At 41.4% G+C, this 27,011-nt stretch overlaps 1 protein-coding gene across 2 annotated transcripts in view; it reads left to right on the top strand.

The window, feature by feature from the left end:
• zc3h4 (zinc finger CCCH-type containing 4) overlaps positions 1-6,294 on the top strand; it is a 30,456-nt gene extending 24,162 nt beyond the window's left edge. Inside the window, exons 11-14 of one of the 2 annotated variants that reach the window (XM_034168662.1) lie at positions 544-1,010; positions 1,939-2,267; positions 2,440-2,697; positions 3,693-6,294. In XM_034168662.1, coding sequence (XP_034024553.1) covers positions 544-1,010; positions 1,939-2,267; positions 2,440-2,697; positions 3,693-5,401 — 2,763 coding nt within the window. In that variant the 3' untranslated portion in view covers positions 5,402-6,294. The remainder of the gene's footprint in view (positions 1-543; positions 1,011-1,938; positions 2,268-2,439; positions 2,698-3,692) is intronic. The other variant, XM_034168663.1, reaches the window with a different exon arrangement.
• The last annotated feature ends 20,717 nt before the right edge of the window (positions 6,295-27,011 follow it).

Raw genomic sequence — 27,011 nt, forward strand, 5'->3', positions numbered from 1 at the left:
AAACTGCAGCAATTACTTTGGGGGAAAAAAAATGCCTTTTTAAAAATTTAAGGGAATTTTTCATTGTTTAAATTTTCAGTAGCATCATTGTTGTAGTGACACAAAAGTTACAGCACACATCAGTGGACTCTGGTTACACTACAGCAATCAGTTTGGAAAAATGTGCAAAAATTTGATTTTAATGAATTTTATTGCTCATTTTATTACTTATTTTAATAATTTAAAAAAAAATCACAAAAATTCCATTTTTGCACATTTTTCCAAACTCGGTGTTGTAGTATAACCAGCAGGAGACCATTGATGTGTTCAGTGGTGACACCACACAATACATTTGCAAAAAAAAAAAAAAAAAAAAAATCAGATTCCATGTGACTTGTGCTGTTCATAGTGTCATGAAAAGAGGAAAAAAATCCTGTCTGTGCCACATATGGCCTGTAGTTTGAATGTAGCTTAAGTTGCTCTTGGTAGTATTACGTTTAAGTTTAAGTGTTTTTAAAGCACTGATTGGACTTTCCTTCCTTTATCTGCTTTCGACATAAATAGATGCTGGCAGAGGATGCAGAGGCAGGAGCTGAGGATGAAAAGGAGGTTGAGGAGCTCAAGAAACAAGGAATCAACCCTCTCCCCAAACCTCCTCCTGGAGTTGGTCTCCTCCCCACCCCTCCTCGACCTGCTCCGGTCGATGTCAACACAGGATCTGGAGATTTCACTGGGCCTGTGGCAGGTGACTTTGGAGGACATGCAGGATCCAGCCAGTTATCCATGGTGTGTAAAGGTCTGTCTGGACAAGGTTCTGCACCTGCTACCGACTTCTCTGTGGCTCCTCCTGCCCATAACCCCGACGGAAGTCCCTACCAGGGAGCCTCCTCAAATTCTAGTGTCCCTCCTCTACACGCAAGCCCTCCTAACTCTGGGGGTGGAGGGGGAAGTAGTGCAAACAAGAAGATTCCATCATTGTTTGAAATTAAAGTTCAGCCTACCGGACAGCTTGCTCAGAAACTGGCCGTCAGGTGAGAGATCAAAACTTTCACATAGTGTAAATGAAAACAAATCAAAAATACAGAACGACGTGTGAGAACGGTCTGTCTGATGTGGGTTCAGACTGCTTTAGACCCAGTGCAGTGGTATGTGCTGAACACTGGTGAAATGTTTGTCATTGTCGTACGTACAGGAACTGGTTATTGTATTTACCAGCATTATGTTTGACATATCAAATATCTTTGATCATGCTGATTGAGAATATTTTATCAACATTCAGGTACAGTTAAATGAAGTTCAGTATGGGGCTGTCCTAAATTGGTGCGCTGGCAATTCACATGGTGCATGTTTATTGACTTTGTGTAAAGGGTTTCAGTGTGTTCCCCCATTCAGTTTCACTGGGAACAAATTATGAAAATGTCAAGGTAATATGGGGTACTTCTATCTTGTCCACTCTGTCTAATGTGGACTTGATTCTATAGAGTAGATATTGGGTGACACCTATGTCACATAGATTTGTATCTTCATCCAGTCATAAGGCTTTTACACAGTGTAGCTTTATAAAACATGTCTGTTCAAGTACAGCACAAAACATTGAAAGAAAGATGCAGTAAAACTTAGTGTGTTGTTGAATTAAAGGGAGTTGTTTACAGTGTTAAAATGTAATACCTGTTTCAGGCCACTTCCAAAATTGATTTAATAACAGTCAAAATTTTAAAATATTCTTAGTTGTGTCTGCTCTTTCAAAATGAAATGATGGTTTACACTGGTTATCATTATTTGTACGTGTGTGTGTGTGCGGGGGTGTTCTTTGTGTTCTGTACTTTGCAGAGTATCACACTTAATTTTTGAGACACACTTTGAATGCAGTACAGGCGTGATGTCACACACAAATACATGTTGGGTTAGTTAACAGCAAGTAGTTTTCTGTTCTAATATTCATTCTCGCTTCTTCGTCAGAAGCCAGCCTCCCAGTGGGAACCAGGGTCAGGCTACACCTCCTGGACCCCAAGGGGTACCCGGTGGCACAGCTGGCCATTATCAGGCACCCTCAGGCCACCCCAACATGATGCCTCCTGACGTGCAGAATATGGGCACCTCCTTCGGGATGAACCAGGGTCCCCCTAACATGGGCCTCGGGGGGCCACCGGTGATGGGAGGCTTTGGTTCAAGTGATGTAGCTCCTCATGGTGGTATGCCTCCAGGACCTCCTCCATGTGAAGGAAACTACTTTGATAACTACTTCAGTCAGCAGGAGGGTATAAAGATGGAGGGCGTGGTGCAAGAAGGTACATTTGTTTAACAGAATATTTCAAACCTCAAAGTATACAAATGTAAATAAATGGAATTGTAACTATTATTAATAATCAGTGGCCACTGAAGCGGGAATGCAAATGTATTTCCAATTTCTGCTTTGGTGTTTATATGTGCTGAGGGTCATCATCTGTTATATACCTGCAGGTGACAGCTTCCAAGGTTTTGGCAACATAGATGAGGGAGGAGGAGGAGGAGGAGTGGGAATATTTAGTAACCAAACAGGTTGTCAAGATGGTTCTGCAAATGGAGTATCAGCCAATCAGGGAGGGGTGTCTGTGCCTGACTTCCTGCCCCCAGCACAGCGTGTCCTGTTCATGAGGATCCAACAGAAGCAGCAGGAGGAGGAAGAAAGAATTCGCAGATTGGCAGAGGGAGGCACAGAGAAAACCAGAGACACTGAAGGTAAATAAAATCTCAGCATGTGCTTGTGCACATCTATATTATAAAAGCCAAGTGGCCTCTGTGTGTGTGTGGCTTTGATCACGGAGAAACTGGGGAGAGCTGACAACAATCAACTCAAACTTTATTATGGAGCACATTTAAAACAACCGGGGTTGACCAAAGTGCTGTACACATTGAAAGCAAGATAATCAATAAAATGCAACAATCACAATAAATAACTAATACTACAATACATAACACAAAGGTTATTTGAAAGACAAATGAAGTATATTTTTCAAGTTACAGCTGATTACATGTGAAACAGTCAAAATGTTCGTCACAAAAAAGTCAATGTTTTTGCATGTTTTGGAGCATAAATCATCCAGAAACTCAGTAAAGGACTAATTTTAAACTAGTTTAGAGGCTTTCATTTCAAAGTAAACTATTTTTGCCAAAGGAAAAATACAACCCATCACAAGATTTGTCAAAGCTACAGGACTTTTTTTCCCACACAAATGTCAAATTTTTCTGACCCAAACCTCAAAGTCTGACTTATAAAATATATAAAACCAAATAAGCCTTTTGTGTACAGTTTTTTTTTTTTTTTTTTTTGCGGCAGTTGATAACAAGGAGGTGAAAACAAAAAAACATTTAAATTTATGTTGACTGCATTGTCTAAAATACAGTTGAACAATTCTGTGGTAGCAGAATTACAGTCGGAGCCAATTTTTAATTGTGTGTAATTCTGTGACCATTGCACTGTCTAAATTACATGGGCATTCTTTTGTTTGTAGTTTACTGAATAGAATTGATAAATAATGGTGATTTTGTCAGAGATTTGGCTCAGTGCTGTCAAACTTTCTCAGCAGTCAACAGAAAACAAAAAATCATTTTAGTTAAAAAAAAAAAAAAAAAAAGAAAAAAAAAGGCTGGTGTGAAAAGTGTATGTTTTGAAAGGGCATCGTTTGTAATTAAAATAGTGCTAACCAAATCATTTTTTAAACTTCATTTCTTAGGTGACTCAGGAAACTGGTACTCGAGTGAGGATGAGGATGGCGGTGGTAGTGTGACCTCCATTTTGAAGACCCTTCGCCAGCAGACCCAGGCTCCTCCAAAGGCCGATAGCCATTCAAGTAACCCTCGCCTCCAGAAGAGCACCGGCCCAGCAGCTCGGCCAGCCGACCCTCGGCTAGTTCGGGACCCACGCCTGGCTCGAGCTGCGGAGCTGGCTCATGGCACTGACCCCACAAACTCTGTGCCTGCTCCATCATCCTCTGGAGTGCAAGTGGACCCCAGGTTAGCACGGCTAGCTGCTGCTGCCTCAGCTGGCTCCACTTTTCAGACACACCCTGCACCTAAACCGGAGCCTCCTTTGGTGTACAAGCCCCCACCGCTTACAAACCCAGCCATGGAAGAAGAGGAGGTGGAACGTGTTCTCCGAGACAAGCCTGTGCCAATTCCTTTGGACCCTCTCATGGGAATGTCTCTGAGAGACCCACGGTCACAGCTGCAACAGTTCAGCCACATCAAAAAGGATATTCTGCTCCATGTGCCAGCTTTTGCAAAGACCATTACCTGGTCACCAGAAGACCTCCTCCCACTCCCAATCCCCAAGCAGAACCTCCTTCCCCTCCCACCAGGCATTCCACCTGTGTCTTCCCTCGACCCACGTGGGTCCCACGCCCAGCAGCAGCTGCACCCCGCGTTGTCTTCCTCACAGCTGCCGACAGTCCAGCCAGGCCCTTCTGTGGACCCGTCTGCTCCTGGTTCTGCTGCCTCCCCTCTCCCGGATTTTGAGTTGCTGTCTCGCATCCTGAAGACTGTTAACTCTGGTCCCTCCCAGACTCCTTCCCCTCCTCTTTTACCCACCCCATCAGCTTCTGTGTCAGCATTGGGTTCTCCCCCATCTGTGTCTCTCACTTCTGTAGAAAAGCCCGTCGATCCCCGTGTGGCCCGTAAAGGCCCGATGGACCCCCGTCTTCAGTTGCAAAAGTCAACACTGAAACAGGTGTCAGATCCTGTGCCTCCCACCGCCTCCTCTGTGCCTCCCACAGTCTCCTCCACACCTCCTGCAACAACTTCCTCCTCCACCTCCAATATTGCCCCCTATGACCCCAGGCTCTTTTCCTCTGGTGGGTCAGGGCGAAGTATTGGGCCTGCAGCACCTGGTGGTGGTAGCGTGTTGAACAGCATTAGTCTGTATGACCCAAGGACAAACAAACCAGGAAGTCCTGGTGCAAGCAATGGAACGAACAATTCTGCTAGTTCAGCAAACACAGAGTCCAAATCCAGCGATCTTACACCTGGTAAATCTAAATCCAAGGAGCCTCTTTTTGTTCGTAAGTCTGCTTTGGACCAGCCAGAGACAGAGAAGAGCACCGAGCAAGGGACGGATCGATACAACAGCTATAATCGGCCCCGGCCCAAGCCCACGCCGTCACCCAACTCTACGGTCCAGGGAGGGAACGCTGCAGTGGGTGCAGCCCCAGCTGCAGCTCAGGGAGGTCCTATTGCAGCCGACCAGGCGCCCCCTGGTGTCCACAATCTGCCAGTGTCCTCTCTGTTTGGTGTGGGAAAACAGGTGACCAAGCCCAGTGGTACAAGTAGCCCATTTGGTGGGAGCAGTCCAACACAGTCGGATCAGATAACCACGGACCAGGATAAAGCCTCGCTGAAGGATGTGTTCAAGGGCTTTGACCCCACAGCCTCGCCCTTCTGCCAGTGAGGCCCTGATCCTTTCACTCTGCTGTGTATACAGACAGTGACTTGTTTTAAACTTTACGAATACTGAACACACAGAGAAAACTCACTGGAAGGAACGCTCTGCAGGACTGGCTGCAGCAGACATTTAGGAATCAAGTTTCACTCTCACAAAATCTACTGTAGTTTTGTCAAACAAGTTCTATGAAAGAGTTCAGTTTTGAATTGTTCAGGGTGCAACCAAAACGTACGCAAAGAACATATTGGCTTTGTATTTTGTCTACTGTTGTTATTTTCTAATTTAATTTCAGTTCATTGAGTTTTGTTTTGTTTTGCAGTTTCTCTCCTTATGTTAGTCTCTTGAACACAAGAATATTGTTTTTGTCATGCTAAAAAACTGTTTAATTTGTTACAAATTAGCCTCTGCACTACTGCTTTACACTCACTACCCCATTAATTCCTGTGTAACATCTTTACGTATATCAAGCAAACACAAATATTTAATCATTTAGCACTCGCTCAAAAATGACACATACCTTAAATCTGTATTTTGCTTGTTTGATTTCCCCCCATAATTTGCCTTTAATCCGGAGTGTTATTTCAGGCTGCTTTTCAATTGTTAGCAGCTCCATCAACTGCTTGTGCCCTTTATCTGTTTAGGTTCGTGGCTCTTACCGTTGACCCTTTATGCTCCTGCTCCTCTTATTTTTCACTTAATTTACATTAAATAAACTAAAACCATGCCTGAGGGCATAAAGATAACATTTTGGGGAAGGTTTGTGCAAGATGGAGACCTTGCTGCTCATTACCTGTCCCCCCCCCCCCCAATATAAATACAACAACTTTGTAGTGACCGCTTAAAAAGTAATTGTGCACCGCAGTCTCATTTGAGGGCGGGCGGGGCGGGCGCTAAAGGGGTAAAATATGCATATGACGTAATTTCTCTACTTCCAGCGACAGAAACACGGCACTTTCTATGAGTTTTTGGGCAAATTACACGACAAAAAGTGAAAACGCAAAGAAAAAGTGATGATGCGGTTGGAAAGTGGACATGTGTTGTGGTTTGTTTATGATCTGTAGCACAAACATTTCGAGGCGGTTTTGCAGGCAAGAGAACGTAGCTACTCTGGTTAGCTGTATCGGCTAACACTTACCGACAAGACATCCATCTCCCACTCACTTTGTCTTCCCGTCTCCATTGGCAACCAAAAAAATAAAAAAAAACACTTTTCGTGACTGCTTTGGTGATTGCAGCCGCAAACAAAACAGTACACCATTTATCTGTATGAAGTCATGCTGTGTATATGTCAGAGTAGTCTGCGATTTGGTAGAATCGGAGATTCCACTAGTATAGACTCCGATCGGAGAATGTATTGGCAGAATCCCAGTCGAGACTCTGATCAGAGACTCTACAGAAGTTGATTACAGTTTTTGATTTCACACTGAGCAAGGTGTGTCTGTGATGTAAAGTTGATTACAAGATCGTACTTTCTTACTGTGATCACTTCAGCATGGTGTGGGTCCAATGTGAAGGTGATATCACAGATTTTGGTCTAATTTCCACAGTAAGGTGTTGGTGTCATTCTATGTCTAGATATCATCTTGTCATAATAATGATTGGCCTGGTAGAATCGGAGACTACTAGTAGAGTTTCCATTCTGAGTCTCTACTGGTAGAATCTCTATTTCTACCAAATCGCAGACTATTCTGACATATATATTGCACAGTGGGACCAGCGGTCCCCGTAAGTGGTCAAATCCCGCAATATCACGGAGGGTTCAAACAAGACTGTGGTGCCCTATAGTAGCCGCTGTCTTAAACTGGTTGGTTATTGGTTTTGTTAAACCATATATTGAGAATTCATCTCATTAGTTTGCGTTTTAAATTAGCTGTTTTGTTTTTTGTTGTTGTTTGTTTTTTATAGAGTGGGGATCATCATGACTTGGACTTAAATTTGAGTTCACAATCGGATGTTTTATTCATCATTTGAAGGTGGTTGTGGATCTGAGCCCCGCAAGAAGACATGTTACTGAAAACACATTTTTCACGTGAACATTTCATTGAACATCTACTGAGCATAGTATATCAATTCTGTCACAGGGGGGCGGGAGCCTGTCCCAGTGGTCATTGGGCGAGATGCACGGTTATAACGTGTGTCTGAATTTGTCTTTATGACTCTACATTTGATTTAAAAAACAGCTGCCTGATTACACGTTTTGTTGAAAATCTTCAAATGTTTATGCTAAAACATTTTTCATGATTTTTCAAACATTGTGTTCTATGTATTTATAACTTCCAGGAGGTGACGATTGTACAATGAGTACATTTTGTGTAAAAGAAAAAGATCATTGTCTTATTTTTTTTAAGTACTTGGGTAAACATACTCTTGTTAACATTTGATTTTTGATTATTTTATACGACCGGAATATGTTTTTGCTCATCTTGGTGGGATGCAGCAACTTGTAACAGTTTGAATAGAGATGAAAAGATGTATTTTTAATTTGGTTTGATAAAGTTTATTCACTAATCGCTTACTGGGACGTTTGTATGTCCATGAGGATGACCACTATAGTAAGTTCTATTTTCAGTTTGTTCTGATTTGGTTTTGTTCATTTGTAAATTTTTGTTTTAGTTTTGCTTGCTGTGTAAATTCATCAGTTATCCTGCCTTCAGAGGGGCGGTGTTTATAACTGTACATTGTAGGTAAGGTTGTCTATATATTTAAATAAAGTTGATACATGTTCAATTAATGTTTTTTTATTCTTTACCCCCCCCCCCAAAATAACACTCTATTACAGTGGGTCCACTTAACATATATGGATTACCATGCAATCAGGATTTACTTGACAGGCGTGAATTCATGGCTTGAATCTGGCATAGCGGCTTGCATTGCATTGTGTTGATGATTCCTCCCACTCGCTCCTCTTGGGAAGCAAACTGACAATCTGACCAGTCGGCTACAACCCCTGGCAATAATTATGGAATCATCGGCCTTGGAGGATGTTCATTCAGTTGTTTAATTTAGTAGAAAAAAAGCAGATCACAGATATGACACAAAACTAAAGTCATTTCAAATGGCAACTTTCTGGCTTTAAGAAACACTATAAGAAATCAGGAAAAATAATTCTGGCAGTCAGTAACGGTTACTTTTTTAGACCAAGCAGAGGGAAAAAAAATATGGACTCACTCAATTCTGAGGAATAAATTATGGAATCACCCTGTAAATTTTCATCCCCAAAACTAACACCTGCATCAAATCAGATCTGCTCGTTAGTCTGCATCTAAAAAGGAGTGATCACACCTTGGAGAGCTGTTGCACCAGGTGGACTGATATGAATCATGGCTCCAACACGAGAGATGTCAATTGAAACAAAGGAGAGGATTATCAAACTCTTCAAAGGGTAAATCATCACACAATGTTGCAAAAGATGTTGGTTGTTCACAGTCAGCTGTGTCTAAACTCTGGACCAAATACAAACAACATGGGAAGGTCATTAAAGGCAAACATACTGGTAGACCAAGGAAGACATCAAAGCGTCAAGACAAAAAACTTAAAGCAATATGTCTCAAAAATTGAAAATGCACAACAAAACAAATGAGGAATGAAAGGGAGGAAACTGGAGTCAACGTCTGTGACCGAACTGTAAGAGACCGCCTAAAGGAAATGGGATTTACATACAGAAAAGCTAAACGTAAGCCATCATTAACACCTAAACAGAAAAAAAACAAGGTTACAATGGGCTAAGGAAAAGCAATCGTGGACTGTGGATGACTGGATGAAAGTCATATTCAGTGATGAATCTCGAATCTGCATTGGGCAAGGTGATGATGCTGGAACTTTTGTTTGGTGCCGTTCCAATGAGATTTATAAAGATGACTGCCTGAAGAGAATGTAAATTTCCACAGTCATTGATGATATGGGGCTGCATGTCAGGTAAAGGCACTGGGGAGATGGATGTCATTACATCATCAATAAATGCACAAGTTTACGTTGATATTTTGGACACTTTTCTTATCCCATCAATTGAAAGGATGTTTGGGGATGATGAAATCATTTTTCAAGATGATAATGCATCTTGCCATAGAGCAAAAACTGTGAAAACATTCCTTGCAAAAAGACACATAGGGTCAATATCATGGCCTGCAAATAGTCCGGATCTTAATCCAGTTGAAAATCTTTGGTGGAAGTTGAGGAAAATGGTCCATGACAAGGCTCCAACCTGCAAAGCTGATCTGGCAACAGCAATCAGAGAAAGTTGGAGCCAGATTGATGAAGAGTACTGTTTGTCACTCATTAAGTCCATGCCTCAGAGACTGCAAGCTGTTATAAAAGCCAGAGGTGGTGCAACAAAATACTAGTGATGTGTTGGAGCGTTCTTTTGTTTTTCATAATATAACACTATAATTCTTACAGTGTTTCTTAAAGCCAGAAAGTTGCCATTTGAAATGACTTTAGTTTTGTGTCATGTCTGTGATCTGCTTTTTTCTACAAAATTAAACAATTGAATGAACATCCTCCGAGGCCGGTGATTCCATAATCTTTGCCAGGGGTTGTAAAACCCAGCCTCTGGCCTGAGTAAGTATCCTTTGGCTGTTGGGGAAGTAAGGCTTATTGACTACCACATGCACAGCGACTCCTGCTGGTCTATGACTAGCATGATGACGGATATTTTAGTTCTTGGAAACACATGGAGGATTGGTGTAACAGCAACATATACGGACAGCAAACCTGTTCAGGAGTAGTTTTATTGAGTATAAACATAAGGTCAAGTCTGGAAGCATGCATTCATCATGACCAAGAATGGAAGAAGACGACAGCTTACATTCCTCAAGGATGCACAAGGCTTTATCGAATTTTTAATCTCACTGGTGACTTAGTTTGGGATCCACAGGAGTTTAATCTCACCTGGCACAATAATGAAATGTTAGTAGTTTAGCCAGTCTAAGATCATGCTTCTGGACAGAAACTTTTGTTGTACCTGGAATCTGCTGGAGCCAATCTTCCAGTTTGGGGTTGCAGCTTCTAATGCCCATATTCCCACTGGGACCACTTTGGACTTTTTACTTTACATCTGCTCCAGTTGTTCCTTCAGCCGTTGATACTTCTCTATTTTCTTATGCTCCTTTCTAATGCTGCCATCAACTGGGATTGTTACATCGATCACAAGTGCAGCCTTTTTTTCCCTTGTCCACCATCACTATATCTGGTTGGTTGGCCAACAGCTGCTTGTCTGTCTGGAATTTGAAGTCCTACAGGACCTTAGACCTGTCGTTCTCAACCACCTTCAGCGGTGTCTCCAATGGGGACTAAGGGAGCTTCTAATCCGTATGCGGCACAGATGTTCCTATACATGATTCCCAACACTTTGTTGTGTCTCTCAGAGAGTACACAGTCCAATCTTGCTTCTTGGATCCTACAGCTGTGCTGCTGGACTGTCTCTGTCTCTGGGGCACATTTGCACAGCCTGCAACTTGGGTTCTGTCGCCTGTGGTAGACTCCTGCCTCTATGGATCTGGTGCTTAAGGCTTCTTCTTGCGCTGCCATGATCAGAGCCTCTGTGCTGTCCTTTATGTCGGCCTTTTCTAGCCACTTGTAGATCTTGATCCCAGCCACTTCCTCTATCTGTCGATGGTACATTCCAGGAAGGGCTTGGTCTTCTGTGATACTTCCTTCTGTGTCTTGACATCAGTGGCATCTATCTCTTCCTGTGGCCAACTTATTTTAGTCGGGTATCTGATAACTGGTAGGGCGTATATATTGATGGCTCAGATCCTATTCCAACCTTTGAACAGGCTTTTCAGCATCTATCTTACCTTCTGGAGGTGTTTGGCTGACTTGACCTTCTTGCATCTTCATCATGGTTCCTGTTGGCTTGTGGGATTCTGAGGTATTTGTAGCTGTCCTGTAAGTCTGCAGTACTGCCTTCTGTTGACTCCACCCTCTCGGTCCGAATCATCTTCCCTCTCTTTGCCACCATTTGGCCACATTTCTCCAGTCTGAATGACAGCATGATATCCTCACTGTCGATCTTGTTGAGGTGCATCAGTGAATCTGTCTCGCTCACTCTTGGTATACAGCAGTGGTGTCTAAACTATTACAGAAAAGGCCGAAAGGGTGCAGGGTTTTTCTTGCAGCCACAGATTCCAGCAGGTGATTTCACTGATGAACTCATCCCACCTGCTTAAAGTGATGCTAATAAAGAAAACCTGCACCCTCTTAGCACTTCCTGGAATACTTTGGACACCACAGACAGTACAGCTTAATGTCATCCATGTACAGCAGGTGGCTGATAGTTTCTACACTCCTGAACTGATATTTGTATCCTCTCCTTATGATGAGTTGGCTGAGAGGGTTGAGGTCTGGGCAGAACAGCAGTGGAACAGTGCATCACCTTGGGGTGTGTGTGTGTGGGGGGGGGGGGGCTTCAATATGGCTCGTACCTAGGGTTTGGTGCTATGCCCTACACCCCCCCCAGTCCGACGCACCTGCACACACACACACACACACACACACACACACACACACACACACACACACACACACACACACACACACACACACACACACACACACACACACACACACACAACAACAACGCTGCTTTTAAAGTAGAATTCCTTCATGAAGAGGTCTTTCTACAAACATGTCTGAAATCCAGCAGTTGAGGGACATGTTGAAACTACAGAGAACACCTGCTGATGAAGGAATGATCACAGACCAGGAAGAAGAAATGTGTCATTTAAAAGAAGAGAACAAAAGAGACATGCAGCCGTTGTTGGTGATTAAAGAAGAAACTCTCCCTGAACACCAGGAATGGAATCTGAGTGTTGACCACGAGGACATTAAAGAAGAAGAGGAGCTGTGGATAGGTCAGCAGGGAGAACAGCTTCAGCAGCTGGAGGAGGCGGATCTCACCAAGTTTGGTTTCACTGCCGTCCCTGTGAAGGGTGAAAATGATGATGAAAAACCAGAGTCATCACAGCTTCATCAAAGCCCAAGTGATGAGAGCACAGAGGCTGAGCCTGTAGCCAGCAGCTCATCTGTACACAAAACACTGACAGTAGAAGCTGATGGAAAAGACGATGGAGGACCACAACCAGCCAGCAACTCAGGTCGAAACAGTCATTTACAACCAGATACCAGTGACAGGAGTTCAGACAGTTCTGGAACTGAACAGAAGAACACTCAGCTGGATAATCCACCAGATCAGCATAGCTCTGATCCTGGACTCCAGCAACAACAGCATCAATGGGCCAGAAGAAACAAGCGAAACTACACCACAGTTAATTGGACCATTGAAGAGAAAAAAAAGATCTTTCACTGCTTCACTTACTCAAGGCATGAGAAGTGGGGCACAAAGAAAAAGGCAGTATTTGAGGAACGCATAAAAGAAGCGGATTTACCTACACAAAAGAAAGAAGCCACCACAACAGCAAAACTGGAATCGATCGCCTCACAGATTGCAAAATATCTGATGGCTGAGGAAATAAAAAAAATAAAGGAAGAAGCCCAAAAGGAAGCGATAAAAGACTATCAGTTGATGGATAAAGGGAAGCAACTCCAGTTTAAAAGGAAGAGGGAGGAAGAGTGGATACTGTTGGGGTATAAAATACCCCAAAAATCAGACAAAGAGATCCAAAGAATGGCAAAAATATTCCACCACCACTGCCCAAGTAAGAAAGACATCACTTGTAAGAATCTCACAACCCAAAAATCAAACTTTATCAAACAAAATCATTTCTCGGATAATGAAATAAAAACGATGCAACAGGAGGTTGAGCAAATGATGAGACGGCATCTGCCCTCTGACGCAACCCATTACACCACCAAAAAATGATTGCCCTCAAAAAAAGTACATCCCCGAAAAAACAAACCATCCACTGCCCCCCGAAAAAACAAACCATTCACTGCCTCCCGAAAAAACTAACCATTCACTGCTCCCCGAAAAAACTAACCATTCACTGCTCCCCGGAAAAACTAACCATTCACTGCCCCCCGGAAAAACTAACCATCCACTGCCCCCCGAAAAAACAAACCATCCACTGCCCCCCGAAAAAACAAACCATCCACTGCCCCCCGGAAAAACTAACCATCCACTGCTCCCCGGAAAAACTAACCATTCACTGCCCCCCGGAAAAACTAACCATTCACTGCCCCCCGAAAAAACAAACCATCCACTGCCCCCCGAAAAAACAAACCATTCACTGCCCCCCGAAAAAATGAACCATTCACTGCCTCCCCAAAAAAATAACCATTCACTGCCCCCCGAAAAAACGAACAACTCACTGCCTCCCGAAAAAACGAACAACTCACTGCCTCCCGAAAAAACTAACCATTCACTGCCCCCCGAAAAAACTAACCATTCACTGCCCCCCGAAAAAACTAACCATTCACTGCTCCCCGAAAAAACTAACCATTCACTGCTCCCCCAAAAAACTAACCATTCACTGCTCCCCGGAAAAACTAACCATTCACTGCCCCCCGGAAAAACTAACCATTCACTGCTCCCCGGAAAAACTAACCATTCACTGCCCCCCGGAAAAACTAACCATTCACTGCCCCCCGGAAAAAACTAACCATTCACTGCCCCCCGGAAAAACTAACCATTCACTGCTCCCCGGAAAAACTAACCATTCACTGCCCCCCGGAAAAACTAACCATTCACTGCTCCCCGGAAAAACAAACAACTCACTGCCTCCCAAAAAAAACGAACCATTTACTGCCTCCCGAAAAAACGAACAACTCACTGCCCCCCGGAAAAACAAACAACTCACTGCCCCCCGGAAAAACAAACAACTCACTGCCTCCCAAAAAAAAACGAACCATTTACTGCCTCCCGAAAAAACGAACAACTCACTGGCCCCCGAAAAAATGAGCAACTCACTGCCCCCCGAAAAAACGAGCAACTCACTGCTCCCTGAAAAAATGAACAGTTCACCAGCTCATCTACAAAATAATATACAGGTGCACACAGACCCAGAACAGCAGGAACTAGAAGAGGAATTGGCAAATAAGATTGAAGAAACAAGAAAAATGGACATGAAAGAGCGCCCAAAGCTGACTAAACTAAAAGAGAATACAAAATTCAAAAATATCCTGCAAAAAGTTAATATAGGACTGACCAAATTGGTCCCAAAAGGAGCCACATTGACAGAGTTAAACTCTGTAAATTATGGAGCGGCATGGTACATACAAAGTAAATTAGCCCCACAAGATTTGGAGAGAAACGGCACCACAAATAAGAAAAAGAATACCATGCCACGATGGAAAAAGAAATTACAACAAAAAAATCAGCCGCCTAAGAGCAGAGATCTCCCAAATGGCCACATTTTTGGGAAACAAGAACCACAAAAAGAATCCTCTAAAAAAAAAAATCGCATTAAAAGAAAATACAATGTTCAATCAATTAAATCAATCAATTTTATTTATATAGCACCAAATCACAACAAACAGTTGCCCCAAGGCGCTTTATATTGTAAGGCAAGGCCATACAATAAGGCCATACATGTTGAAGACAAACTGCTAGGTGGGAGGCTGGCTGAACATCAAGCCTTAGTAAAAGCTTTCGCAGCACAAATTAGGAACAAAGACAAGAAAATACAAGCAAAACAGATAAACTATTTGCAAAAAATCCCAGACTAGTGTACAGAAAGCTGGCAAATGACACAGTAGAAGTACAACAGCCACCTGAGAGAGAGGAAACTGAAAAATTCTGGAGACCACTCTTTGAAGACCTAAAACACCACCAAGAAGCTGAGTGGATTGAAAAAATACAACAGAAAAACAAAGACAAACAACAAATGCCATCAATTGTAATCAATGAAGAGGAAATCAGAAAGAAAATGAGTGAATACAGTAACTTCAAGGCACCTGGCATTGACAAAAGTCCAAATTTTGGGCTGAAAAGACTGACAGCATTACACCAACATTATGCTGTGGCTTTCACAAAAATATTGAACGGAGAAGAGGACACACCAGACTGGCTAACGACAGGGAACACAAGCCTAATTCCAAAGACGAAGGATACACAGCTTCCCAACAAGTACAGACCCATCTGCTGCCTAACAACAACGTACAAATGGCTGACAGGAATCATAGCTGATGCCATTTATGAACATCTTGACGCTGGTGGCTACCTGGAAAATGAACAGAAACAGGATGTTCCAAAAGAAGATTAGGAGCTAAAGACCAGTTACTGACAGACAAAGCTATCCTGGAGGACTGCAAAACAAGGCAGAGGAACCTCAGCATGGCTTGGATTGACTACAAAAAGGCATTTGACAGTGTACCACACTCCTGGATCATGAGGTGCTTAGATCTCTACAACATCAATGAGGAAATAAGATCTTTCCTGAGAGCACAAATGAACAAGTGGAACACCACCATCACCCTCAATCACAGAGGGACAAATAACAATCCCAGACGTAAGAGTTCAGAGAGGGATACTTCAGGGAGACAGCCTTTCGCCTCTTTTATTCTGCTTAATCATGGACCCGCTCAGCAAGATCCTGAAGGAGCAAGACATCGGATATGACTTAAGTAAAGACAAAGGAAAGGAAAACCAAAAACTCGTGAACCATCTGTTGTTCATGGACGATTTGAAAATCTATGCCAACACAAAAAACGGACTCACTCAGCTTGTGGAAACTGTCCATAAGTTCTCAAAAGACATTGGCATGGAATTTGGACTGGATAAATGCTCAAAATGCACAATGACAAAAGGAAAAAAGACAAAAACCGAAAACATACAATTGGATGAAGGGAGCTACATTGAAGATCTGGCTGCAGACTCCACATACAAATACTTGGGAATTGAACAAAGTAATACAATTGAGCACAAGAAAATGAGAACAAGAACAACAAAAGAATACCTAAACCGCTTAAAAAAGATCTGCAAAACACAGCTGACACCAAAAAATAAGATCACAGCCATAAACCAGTTTGCAGTACCAGTGGTGACCTATGGGTTTGGCATAGTGAACTGGCCACAATGTGAGCTTAATAAGTTGGACACAAAAACCAGGAAAATGCTCACCCTCCACAAAATCACATACAGAAATCAGTGCATGGACAGAATATATCTCCCTCGCAGAGAAGGCGGTATGGGTCTCACTGAAATCAACCAGGCCTACAGAGCATCGATAATAAGTACTGGACAGTACTTAAAGAGCTCTGAAGAAGAAATCGTAAAAACGGTCACACAACACCATGAGGCCTTAACCGAGCGGACCTCAATCACTAAACTGGCAAAAAACTTTGGTGGAGAACTTCTACAAGAGAGAAAAAGCAACAGTCTCACGCCTGCAACAAAACTTTCAAGACAAACCAGAGAACAATACTGCAAAAGAGAAGGAAAACATCGAGTGGAAAGATGGAAACAGCACAAAAGAGCCGGACGTTTCCAAGAAGAACTCGAAAAGGAATACATCGACAAAGTTGGATCAATGCAGTGGCTAAAAAATGGAAAACTTGGTTTTTATGGAGAAAGAATTGTGATTGGAGCACAAGATCAGGGACCTCTAACAAATGGCTTCAAAAAAATGGCAGGGATCTCACAGAATGATAAATGCCGATTCTGTCATACAGCTGTTGAGAGTGTAAACCATCTAACTTCAGCATGCCAGATCCTCATGGCAGATGGGCATTATACATCCAGACACAACAGGATCTGTCAATATCTCCACTGGAAGATCTGCAAGGAACTGGAGATGGAAGTCAAAGAACATGTCTGGGAGCACGAGCCAGCACCAGTCTCATCCAACGGAAAAGTAACGATCTTCTACGACAAAGAGATCCCAGCAGGAAGACGCATTGAAGGAGGTGCAATCAAACCTGATATTGTCATCTGGAACAAGCAAGAGAAAACAGCCAAAATCATCGATGTGACAGTCCCCAATGACTACGGCCTGAATCGAGCTGAAAGGGGAAAGATCTCGAAATACCAAGACCTGAAAAATGACCTAAGAACAACATGGTCATTGAAAGACATCGATATCATCCCAGTTGTGGTGGGAGCAACAGGCCTGATGAAGAAGAACCTGAAGAAATACCTTGAGGCAATCCCCGGTCACCCAAGTGCACATGAGGTGCAGTTGTCTGCGATTAAGGGAACGATCACCATCTTGAAGAGAGCCCTCGGATACAATGCCAGATCTGGTTAGGATAACTATAGAGCCTAGGGTGCAACTTTAGATCCCAGGTTTGGGGCCCATTGCATTCTACAAAAGAGACATCAAAGATAAATGAAAAACCAAAAAATAAAGTGTACCTAAACGGCTTTTTTTTGGGGGGGGGGGGGGGGGGGGGCGTCTGTATCTTCGTTGAAGCTCCAAACCCTAAACAGTTGGTGGCGATGGTGCAACACATGTGATATCCTCCAATAACCTAAGAAGAAGAAGAAGAAGAAAAAATACGTAGAAGAAGAGATGATAAACCGAGCAGTGTTTTAACAGTGATAAAGTATCTAGTATTTGTCCAAAAAGACTGGCAGCCGTTACTGTCGGAAAAAGGAGAGAGAGAGAGAGAGAGAGAGAAAAATGAAGTAAGTGTTTCTGCTGCGACACAATAACAAATTTGGGCAGACACGAGGTGTGTTTGAGATCGTTTGTTGCTGAATGATTGGAGTCGGTGCCTGCACTATTTTTGAGTTATGTAAAGTTAGAAACATATTCAAAGATTCGATCTTCTGGAAACAATAACTTCAAAGCGAATCGCCGTTTTAAGTCAAATGAGCTCCCTCTGGTTGTACTACAACACTCAGTTTGGAAAAATGTGTTTTTGCGAAATTTTGGGGAGTTTTTCTTTGTTAAAATAGGGCTCTTCTGCTTGATACTAGACATACTAGTCAAACTAGACATACTGTCTACAGCATTTAGGAAAAACGATACTTGCACCAAGTTCATGCAAAAGACCAGTAGAACCCTAATATTTAGTTTTACTTAATGCTCAAGAACCACACATGCACACAAACAATTAGTATAACCAGCAGGATATGTGTAGTAAATTTTGTGTCACTATACCATATAACAATAACGCTATTAAAAATTCTCCAAAATTTTTCACAACTTTTTTCCAAACTGAATGCTGTAGTATTACTAGCAGGAGACCATTGATGTGTGATGTGAGTTTGGTTGCACTACAAGCTTTAAATAAAAAGATAATGAGACTTTATTCAAATTTATTACAGTAAAAAAATGTTCAAAATTATATAATTGTGCATTTTTTTGATCGAAGTGTTGTGGTACAAACAGAAGTAGTTCATTGATGTGTGATGTGAGTTTGTGGCACTACAAGCTAATATGTATATGTCACGGATATGAACGAGTGAAGCTCTTCAGCATCTCACCTTGTGATTTTCGGTTTGCGGCTTCGTCTATCATTGGTTTGTGGCTTTTTATGACAGTGTTGTCCGGTTTGTGGCTTTTTCTCTACTGGGCAGATTTTTTTGTGCCATTTCCGCTTTATGCCTTCATCTACCATATGAGCAAGCTTTGCTTGTATAAATAAAAAGTTAGAGATTTTATTCAAATTTATTACAATACAAAATTTTCTAAATTATATAATCATACATTTTTCCAATTTAAATGGTGTAGTACAACCAGGCCACTCAAATAATCACCTAAAATATCACACTGGCAGCCATTGTTGTTGACTTCTTGCTGCTTTCATGCTTTGGCACCTGCTCTCTGTTCCCAAAAACCATGATTACCAAGCATGCACAAATTGAGTGTGTTACCAGATTGCTCAGTTTTGAATTTATTTTGTTTCGGCTGCATTGCTTTTTATGATACTCTAGTGTAAGCAGCTGGGACAGTTAAAAAACAGAAACCTAACAGGCAAACATAGATAGAATGTTTTGGGCAGTTTTGTGTGCATTGTAGCTGTTTTTGAATAGTTTTTGACCTGGAAACATCAGCTGATGCTGTGACAACTCCAAGTGAAAACAAGGGAGCAGCTGAAGAGACTTACTTACCGCCTGAGTAAACAACAATGGCAGCTGACTAACGGAGTTGCACCCATATGCGATACAGTGCAGAATTTTACAATCAAAAGTATTACGGAGGTTTTTGTCCTTTATTACAAGATCAATAAATAATGCAGTCGAAGAGAGCTGGGACTTCGTCACATTTGTGTGTCTGGTTCAGTGAGATCGTGGGAGTGAGATCCAGAAAAGTGTCTGCTCGAGGAGTAGTGGGAGCCTCCATCAGAACCTATTTGATAGTAATTATTGTTTAATTTTATGGTATGGAAAGCACACAGCCTTTTTAATAATGTCAGGTTTTCTATTGGTTACTAATATGAAGTCCTGAAAGTTGATAATTAGAGAAACTAGCACATACAGTGAGGAAAATAAGTATTTGAACACCCTGCAATTTTGCAAGTTCTCCCACTTTGAAATCATGGAGGGGTCTGAAATTTTCATCTTAGGTGCATGTCCACTGTGAGAGACATAATCTAAAAAAAAAAAAATCTGGAAAGCACAATTTATGATTTTTTAATAATTTATTTGTATGTTACTGCTGCAAATAAGTATTTCAACACCTGTGAAAATCAATGTTAATATTTGGTACAGTAGCCTTTGTTTGCAATTACAGAGGTCAAATGTTTCCTGTAGTTTTTCACCAGGTTTGCACACACTGCAGCAGGGATTTTGGTCCACTCCTCCATACAGATCTTCTCCAAATCTTTCAGGTTTGAGTTTCAGCTCCCTCCAAAGATTTTCTGTTGAGTTGGGTTGTTCTCATCCTCTAAACATGGTAAGTGGAGTTGATTCCAGAAAGCTCTATTCTGGTCTCATCTGACCACATGACCTTCTCCCATGACCTTCTCACATGCCTCCTCTGGATCATCCAGATGGTCACTTGAGTAGGGGGACCTTGCTGCCCTGCAGGATTTTAAACCATGACAGCATCATGTGTTACTAAAGCCTAGTCAAACATTTTGTTTGCAAACACCAAAAGTTTGCCCGAGTTTGGTAGTGTGGACGTATTGCCAAACACCACCAAACTAGTTTGCAAAAGTTTGGACATGTTCATTCTTGAAAACATGTTTGGTGAAGTTTGCCAACAAACAGCCAATCAGAGAAGAGCTGGTGATCATGTGAATTATTAGTTGGACAAAATGGCAGCCTCCAAGAAGGAAAGAGTGTGGGGATTTGAAGAGATACAAAATTTAATTGAGGAATATGAGAAACATCCATGCCTATACAACACCATAATCAAGTGTATGTCTTGCTTTTGTATCAGAGGCTCCACCTTCTGAAGGAGTTCCTCGAAAGCTGCCTCATCCATCCTCAGAAAGTTCTCATAACTTGGTTTGTCTGAGGACTGTATTTCTTTAAGAAGGCAATTGTAGGTCCCATACTTGTGTCTTTTCATAATCCAAGATCTGCACCACAAGCGAGGCTTGTGTTGTTTTTGGAGGCGTTCCACAGCAATTACACATATTACTGCTGCAGATGCCCTGATGACTTCTGTCTTGAATTTTGCCATTGTTTGTGATCATTTTTAGAGGGAAAGTACAAAACATTGGAAAACATTACCAGTGTAGACTAGGCATAATGTAATCTTTGTGACTGTGGTCCCAGCTCTCTTCAGGTCATTAACCAGGTCCTCCTGTGTAGTTCTGAGCTTTCTCAGAATCATCCTTACCCCACAGTGAGATCTTGCATGGAATCCCAGACCGAGGGAGATTGACAGTCATCTTGTGTTTCTTCCACTTTCTAATAAATAATCATAACAGTTGTTGTCTTCTACCAAGCTGCTTGCCTGTTGTCCTGTAGTCCATCCCATTTTTTTTTCTCACAGTGGACATGCACCTAAGATGAAAATTTCAGACCCCACCATTATTTCTAAGTGGGAGAACTTGCAAAATCGCAGGGTGTTCAGATACTTATTTTCCTCACTGTACAACTAGCCCAGGGACCAGGCATGCCAATGCTTGGTCTGAAGCAGGAGGGATAGATGTTTAAGGGGTGAACACACCTGATTGGGTGGGCTTTCTGTGGAGCACCCACCCAGACAGAGGTGCTCCACAGAAGGCCACAGGAGGTCCTTCCTACCTTTGGCAGTCAGACTGTATAACTCCTCCCCGTTCTGTAGGATGAATACATAACAATACGTAATGACTTTTTAAAGCTATGTGCAATACTTTCATCATCTTGTGCAAGTGTCTTCAGTCATTTTGCATAAACACATTGTACTCACTATAAAAAGAAAAAAAAGCAATGTTTACTGTTCCAGCACTCTGGCAAAACAGTTGGGATTAATAAAGTTCTTCTTATTGATGCATTGTGTGATACACCCTGACAGTTTTTGCATGATGCACCTGCATCCTGTTTCCACTGATTGTTCTTGATATTTCTACAGCTTAATTGGAGTCCTCTGGGGGGTAAATTCAGTTGACTGGACATGATTTGGAAAGTTACACACTTGTCTACATATAAGGTCCCACAGTTGACAGTGCATGTCAGAGCACAAACCAAGCATGAAGTCAAAGAAATTGTCTCAAGGCACAAATCTGGGGAGGGGTACAGAAACATTTCTGCTGCTTTGATGGAAGTTCTGATCCGCCAGGACTCTTCCTACAGCTGGCCGCCCATCTAAACCGAGCGATCGGGGGAGAAGGACCTTAGGGAGGTAACCAAGAACCCGATGGTCACTTTCTCAGAGCTCTGGTGTTCCACTGTGGAGAGAGGAGAACCTTCCAGAAGGACAACCATCTCTGCAGCAATCTACCAATCAGACCTGTATGGTAGAGTCACCAGATGGAAGTCACTCCTTTGTAAAACACACATGGCAGCCCACCTGGAGTTTGCCAAAAGGCACCTGAAAGACTCTCAGACCATGAGAAACAAAATTCTCTGGTCTGATGAGACAAAGATCGAACTCTTTGGTGTGAATGTCAGGCGTCATGTTTGGAGGAAACCAGGCACCATCTCTACAGTGAAGCATGGTGGTGGCAGAATCATGCTGTGGGGATGTTTATCAGCAGCAGGAACCGGGAGACTAGTCAGGGTTGAGGGAAAGATGAATGCACCAATGTACAGAGGCATCCTGGATGAAAACCTGCTCCAGAGCGCTCTTGACCTCACACTTGGGTGACGGTTCATCTTTCAGCAGGACATTGACCCTAAGCACACAGCCAGGATATCAAAGGAGTGGCTTCAGAACAACTCTCTGAATGTCCTTGAGTGACCCAGTCAGAGCCCAGACCTGAACCTGATTGAACATCTCTGAAGAGATCTGAAAATGGCTGAGCACCAATGCTCCCCATCCAACCTGATGGAGCTTGAGAGGAATGGGCAAAACTGCCCAAAGATAGGTGCACCAAGCTTATGTCATCATATTCAAAACAGACAGCCAGCAGAAGGCAAAAAAGTGCTTCATAAAAAAAAAATTGGCATTTTTTTGTTACAAGCAGACATCTATGCTAGATCAAGTCCTTATATAGTAAGGTTTCACATCAAGGGCGATGCCAAAAATTAAAATCGTTTTTTGGCCATTTTTAGGCCCCCCAAAAAAAGGGTCAAAATACAAAAGTGACCCAGTCCTTTTGGGATGCATATCAAATTACTCGTCTAAACGAGTAGAGTCGAAAAATATATAGTTTGACCTATTTTCGACCTTGCATTATGTCACAACGACTGAAAATGTGGTAAGGTCAGTGCACTTTTCGTGAAGGGTCAAATTCATAAAATCTGTTATGATTAGGGATGGGTATCGGGAAATGGTTCCTTTTGGGTATCGTTAAGAAGTGAGTCGATCCACTGACATCAATAACCTTTTTGCTTAACGATTCCCTTATCGGTCCTTCAGCGTGGCCATTGTTTTTGTGGGTGTTTGTCAGGAAAATGATCATTTCTCTACATTGATTACAGACCCTGCAGCGGGTCTGTAATCAGCTTTTCTGCAGCGCAGCTTTGCTTTGAACCTTGAACCAATCGAAGCAGTGATTTGCAGATCGAAGCAGTGCTTTGGTCTGCTGTTTCGTTGGTTCATTGATTTATTTTGCTTTATCTTAATTTTTCCCCTCTGAAACCTTAAAGAGCATATGTCTGTGAGGAATATTTACCTTTTTTATGTTAAATCAACGTGTTATGGTCTTCTGAAACAGTTGATAGATGTATTTTATAACTATTTTATAACGGGACCGATGCTAACACGTTAGCATGTCTATGGAGTTTTCAATGTTAAAGTTAGCATTAAGCTTTTTGCATCTCAGCACGTTTGTGTGCATTTGTTTTCTGTATAATAATTAATGGCTCAGCATTTGTTGTCGTAAAAGAGTCAAATTGTAATTTTTTTAAATTTATTTTTGTTCATATATTAATTATAATAGCAACAACAATAATAGTAATAATAACTCATAATAACTAATAATGCTACAATAGAATTTTAGAGAAAGAGACAAAATGAACCTGATGAAACAAAACACAACAGAAAAGATAAAACCAACTAACAGTGAAAATAAATACATATAGAAATAAATAAGTGTTTCCTGTGAACACCTGGTGACTCTTATACCTCCACTTCATACCTGTTTTATTTAAGTTTAATGACAATTTGTTTCGGTCAAACCACATTTTCAATTTGTTAATTTCTTCATTGATGTTCTCCAGAACTATCTGCCAAGTTAGAAAACTGCTGCATCCTAGTAAGAGCAGAATACTACTGGAATGAATTTGAATTAAGAAAGTTGGGTTTTTCTCACCAAAATGGATGCTGCACTTACTGCAGTTTGGCTGGAATAGTTCCAGATTGCATTTCAAAGCTTCTAGAATTGAACCATTTTCATGCGGGTGGTGTTCACCACTTTCATCCCTGAATATGTCAATCGTGAGTCACTTTTGTGTGGATTAAAGTCACTAACTGGGACTCCTGTCTTGTTGTGAAACGAGAATCGTCCTCTGTTCTGTTCACACAGCTCCAAACCCCGTGCGGCTCTCTGGCGAGTCACGTTCGAACGATAGAGTCCAGTCAGAATTAATAACTTCAAAGCGAAACGCAGTTTAAATCAAATGACACCTCTTTCCAAAAGTTGTAATACAAACAAACTGTAATCGATCAAAATGAGACGTCCTGCGCTGACGTGCAGCAGCTGGCTGAGCTCATCTCAGAGGTATGGAGTGACATTCATGTCAAAATGTCTGAACGGAAATGGTTTTGACAAAAACTACAGACTTTATTTATGTCCAGAGATCAAGGATCCAGTGACCAATTTAAAATGTTGTTGGCATAGAAAACCTGTAAAGCCTACTTTTAGTACAGAAAATTCTCAAGAGGAATCGATAAGGAATTGGATCGATAAGCGGAATTGATAATGGCATCGATATCGATAAAAGCTTATGAGTACCCATCCCTAGTTATGATGGTCCGATTTTGGCAATTTTGGTGTCTAATTATATGTTTTCATGCATGAGGAAACCAATAAGACAACTTGTATAGACCATTATGCCAGTCTTGGCTATGAAAATACAATTATGTCACATAAGATAGGCCTAGTGATTAAATTTATCAAACTTCAGAAATGGTAATGACATCAGAATTGACCACAATTGGCCTATTTTACATCAAGCACATTAATTATATATAAAAATGATATAAATTGAAGCATGTTTTTGTGAATATGAAGAAAATAAGAATACAAAAGCAAAGAAGACAAAGATATTTTAAAGTAGATTATGGCAAATTTATTAGCATAATTTTTTTATGATTCATCGTTTCTGTTACACAACATAAACTTGATATTTCAGCTATCAGAACCATTCAAAATAAGTTCAATACACACAGTGACATATTTTTGTACCAAACTGACGAATTTTACCTTTTACCTTGAAGGGGCATTCCATAAAATATTAAGCTGATTACGAGTTTATGACTCATATTCTGGAAAAACAAATTAATATGATTTTTGGCTAAACTATGATTTGATGTGATTTGATATCATTTGAAGCATATTTAGGTGTATGTAAAGGAAAATAGAGTACAAAAACAAACAAAACAAGACATCTTTGGGCAGAAAATATCAACCATATTCCACCATATTTCAGATGAAGTCCCTCGGATGAGGTCAACGAAATATCAAAGCAAGTTCAGTTCTGTTGAGAGATCTGTTTAAATTCATATCCTAACAGAAAATATAAATGTTCTTAGAATCACATTTTTGGATTCATTGTTAACTTTACACATCATGAGCTATAAATCAGTATACCCATATTGTGTTGTTAATGTAAGTTCCAAGAGGTACCCTTTTTCTTTTGTAATGAATGTAGATCCAAATTGCATAATTATGAAATAAGACTACAAAAAGAACGCATTCAAAGGACATTCTAAATTCCAAACTGAAAATATTGCATTTTGTAGTATTTTGTTGTGTGAGCTACATTTTAAAGCAATCAACCTGGGTTTAAATGGCCTTCTGCACGGTACCCACAGGCACCCATACAACAGTGACCACTCTTAACCCTCTGGGGTCCGAGGGCATTTTTTGGACAGTTCACTCACCTGGCATAAATGTTTTATTATTGCTGTTAACAGCTCTCCCTGCATCCCACAATCAAGTCTTGTGTCTCTTTTTTTTCAGGACAGCCTATGCTTTCAGAATATATATGTTTTTGTTATGTTTTATAAGTGTAATAAAGGTTTACAATCAAAAATAGGCAAGGAAAAAAATAAAGTGAAAAATAATTTTCCACACACATTTATTCAAAACACACAGCAAACTATAATAAACAGCTGTTTTGACACTTTATAAAGGTAATTTGAGGTCTTTTGTGAAAGACTGTACAACAAAAAGGTTCAAACAATAAACACAAATGCACATTTTGAACAGTATATACAAAATGGTCTGTGTGTTTTGTTGTCCATTGATATGGTAAGCAGTGCTTTATGCAGAGAAAGCAACAGAGTTATCCAGTAACATTTACATGCAAACTAGTGGAGCAATCCTGATAGTTACACACTCTTTGTTTGAGCCTGTGAGATTGCCATCAGAGGCTCTCCGTGTGCTCCTGCTTTCACTGTTTGCTGTGTGTAATGGTGCAGGGCCCACTGAGTGTGTACTAATAGTATGTATTCATTGGAGCTATTCAAATGGGCCAACTAGTAACATATCACTCCTGAAAACGATCTTTGGCTTTTCACATGAGGTAAATCTGCCCTATGATTGGATTTTGGAAAACCATGTGACGGTGAACCAATTCCGATTGGGCACTCACATTGCGCACGTCATCACACAGCTTCTATGAGGAGTACAGAGATGGCCGATGGCTGGCTCGAAAGTCCGTGGAGTTAACTTTTCAGCAAAAAAAGTAAGTTTCTATCTCATGTCATTCAAAAGTTATTTATAATTTAGTAAAGCTTGGTCTTAGCCGTCATATACGACGGCGTCGATCCCAGAGGTTTAAAGCACTTACAGGCTGCAGTCTTGTATTTTGCTTCACACCCACATGTAATTAATTCAGTACACTTAGAAGGAATGCTTTCAAACCTATTCAAAACAATTTTTAATCCATCTGGGCTTCCTTGACACCCCAACACTCTTGTGGGAGGCTCTGTATTCATTTCTACTTGATCAGCCTGGAGCCACACATTTGCTTGATAACACATTGCTATAGCATTAGACAGCTATTGCT

This window comes from Thalassophryne amazonica, chromosome 4, assembly GCF_902500255.1.
Source record: "Thalassophryne amazonica chromosome 4, fThaAma1.1, whole genome shotgun sequence".
Lineage (NCBI taxonomy): Eukaryota > Metazoa > Chordata > Actinopteri > Batrachoidiformes > Batrachoididae > Thalassophryne > Thalassophryne amazonica.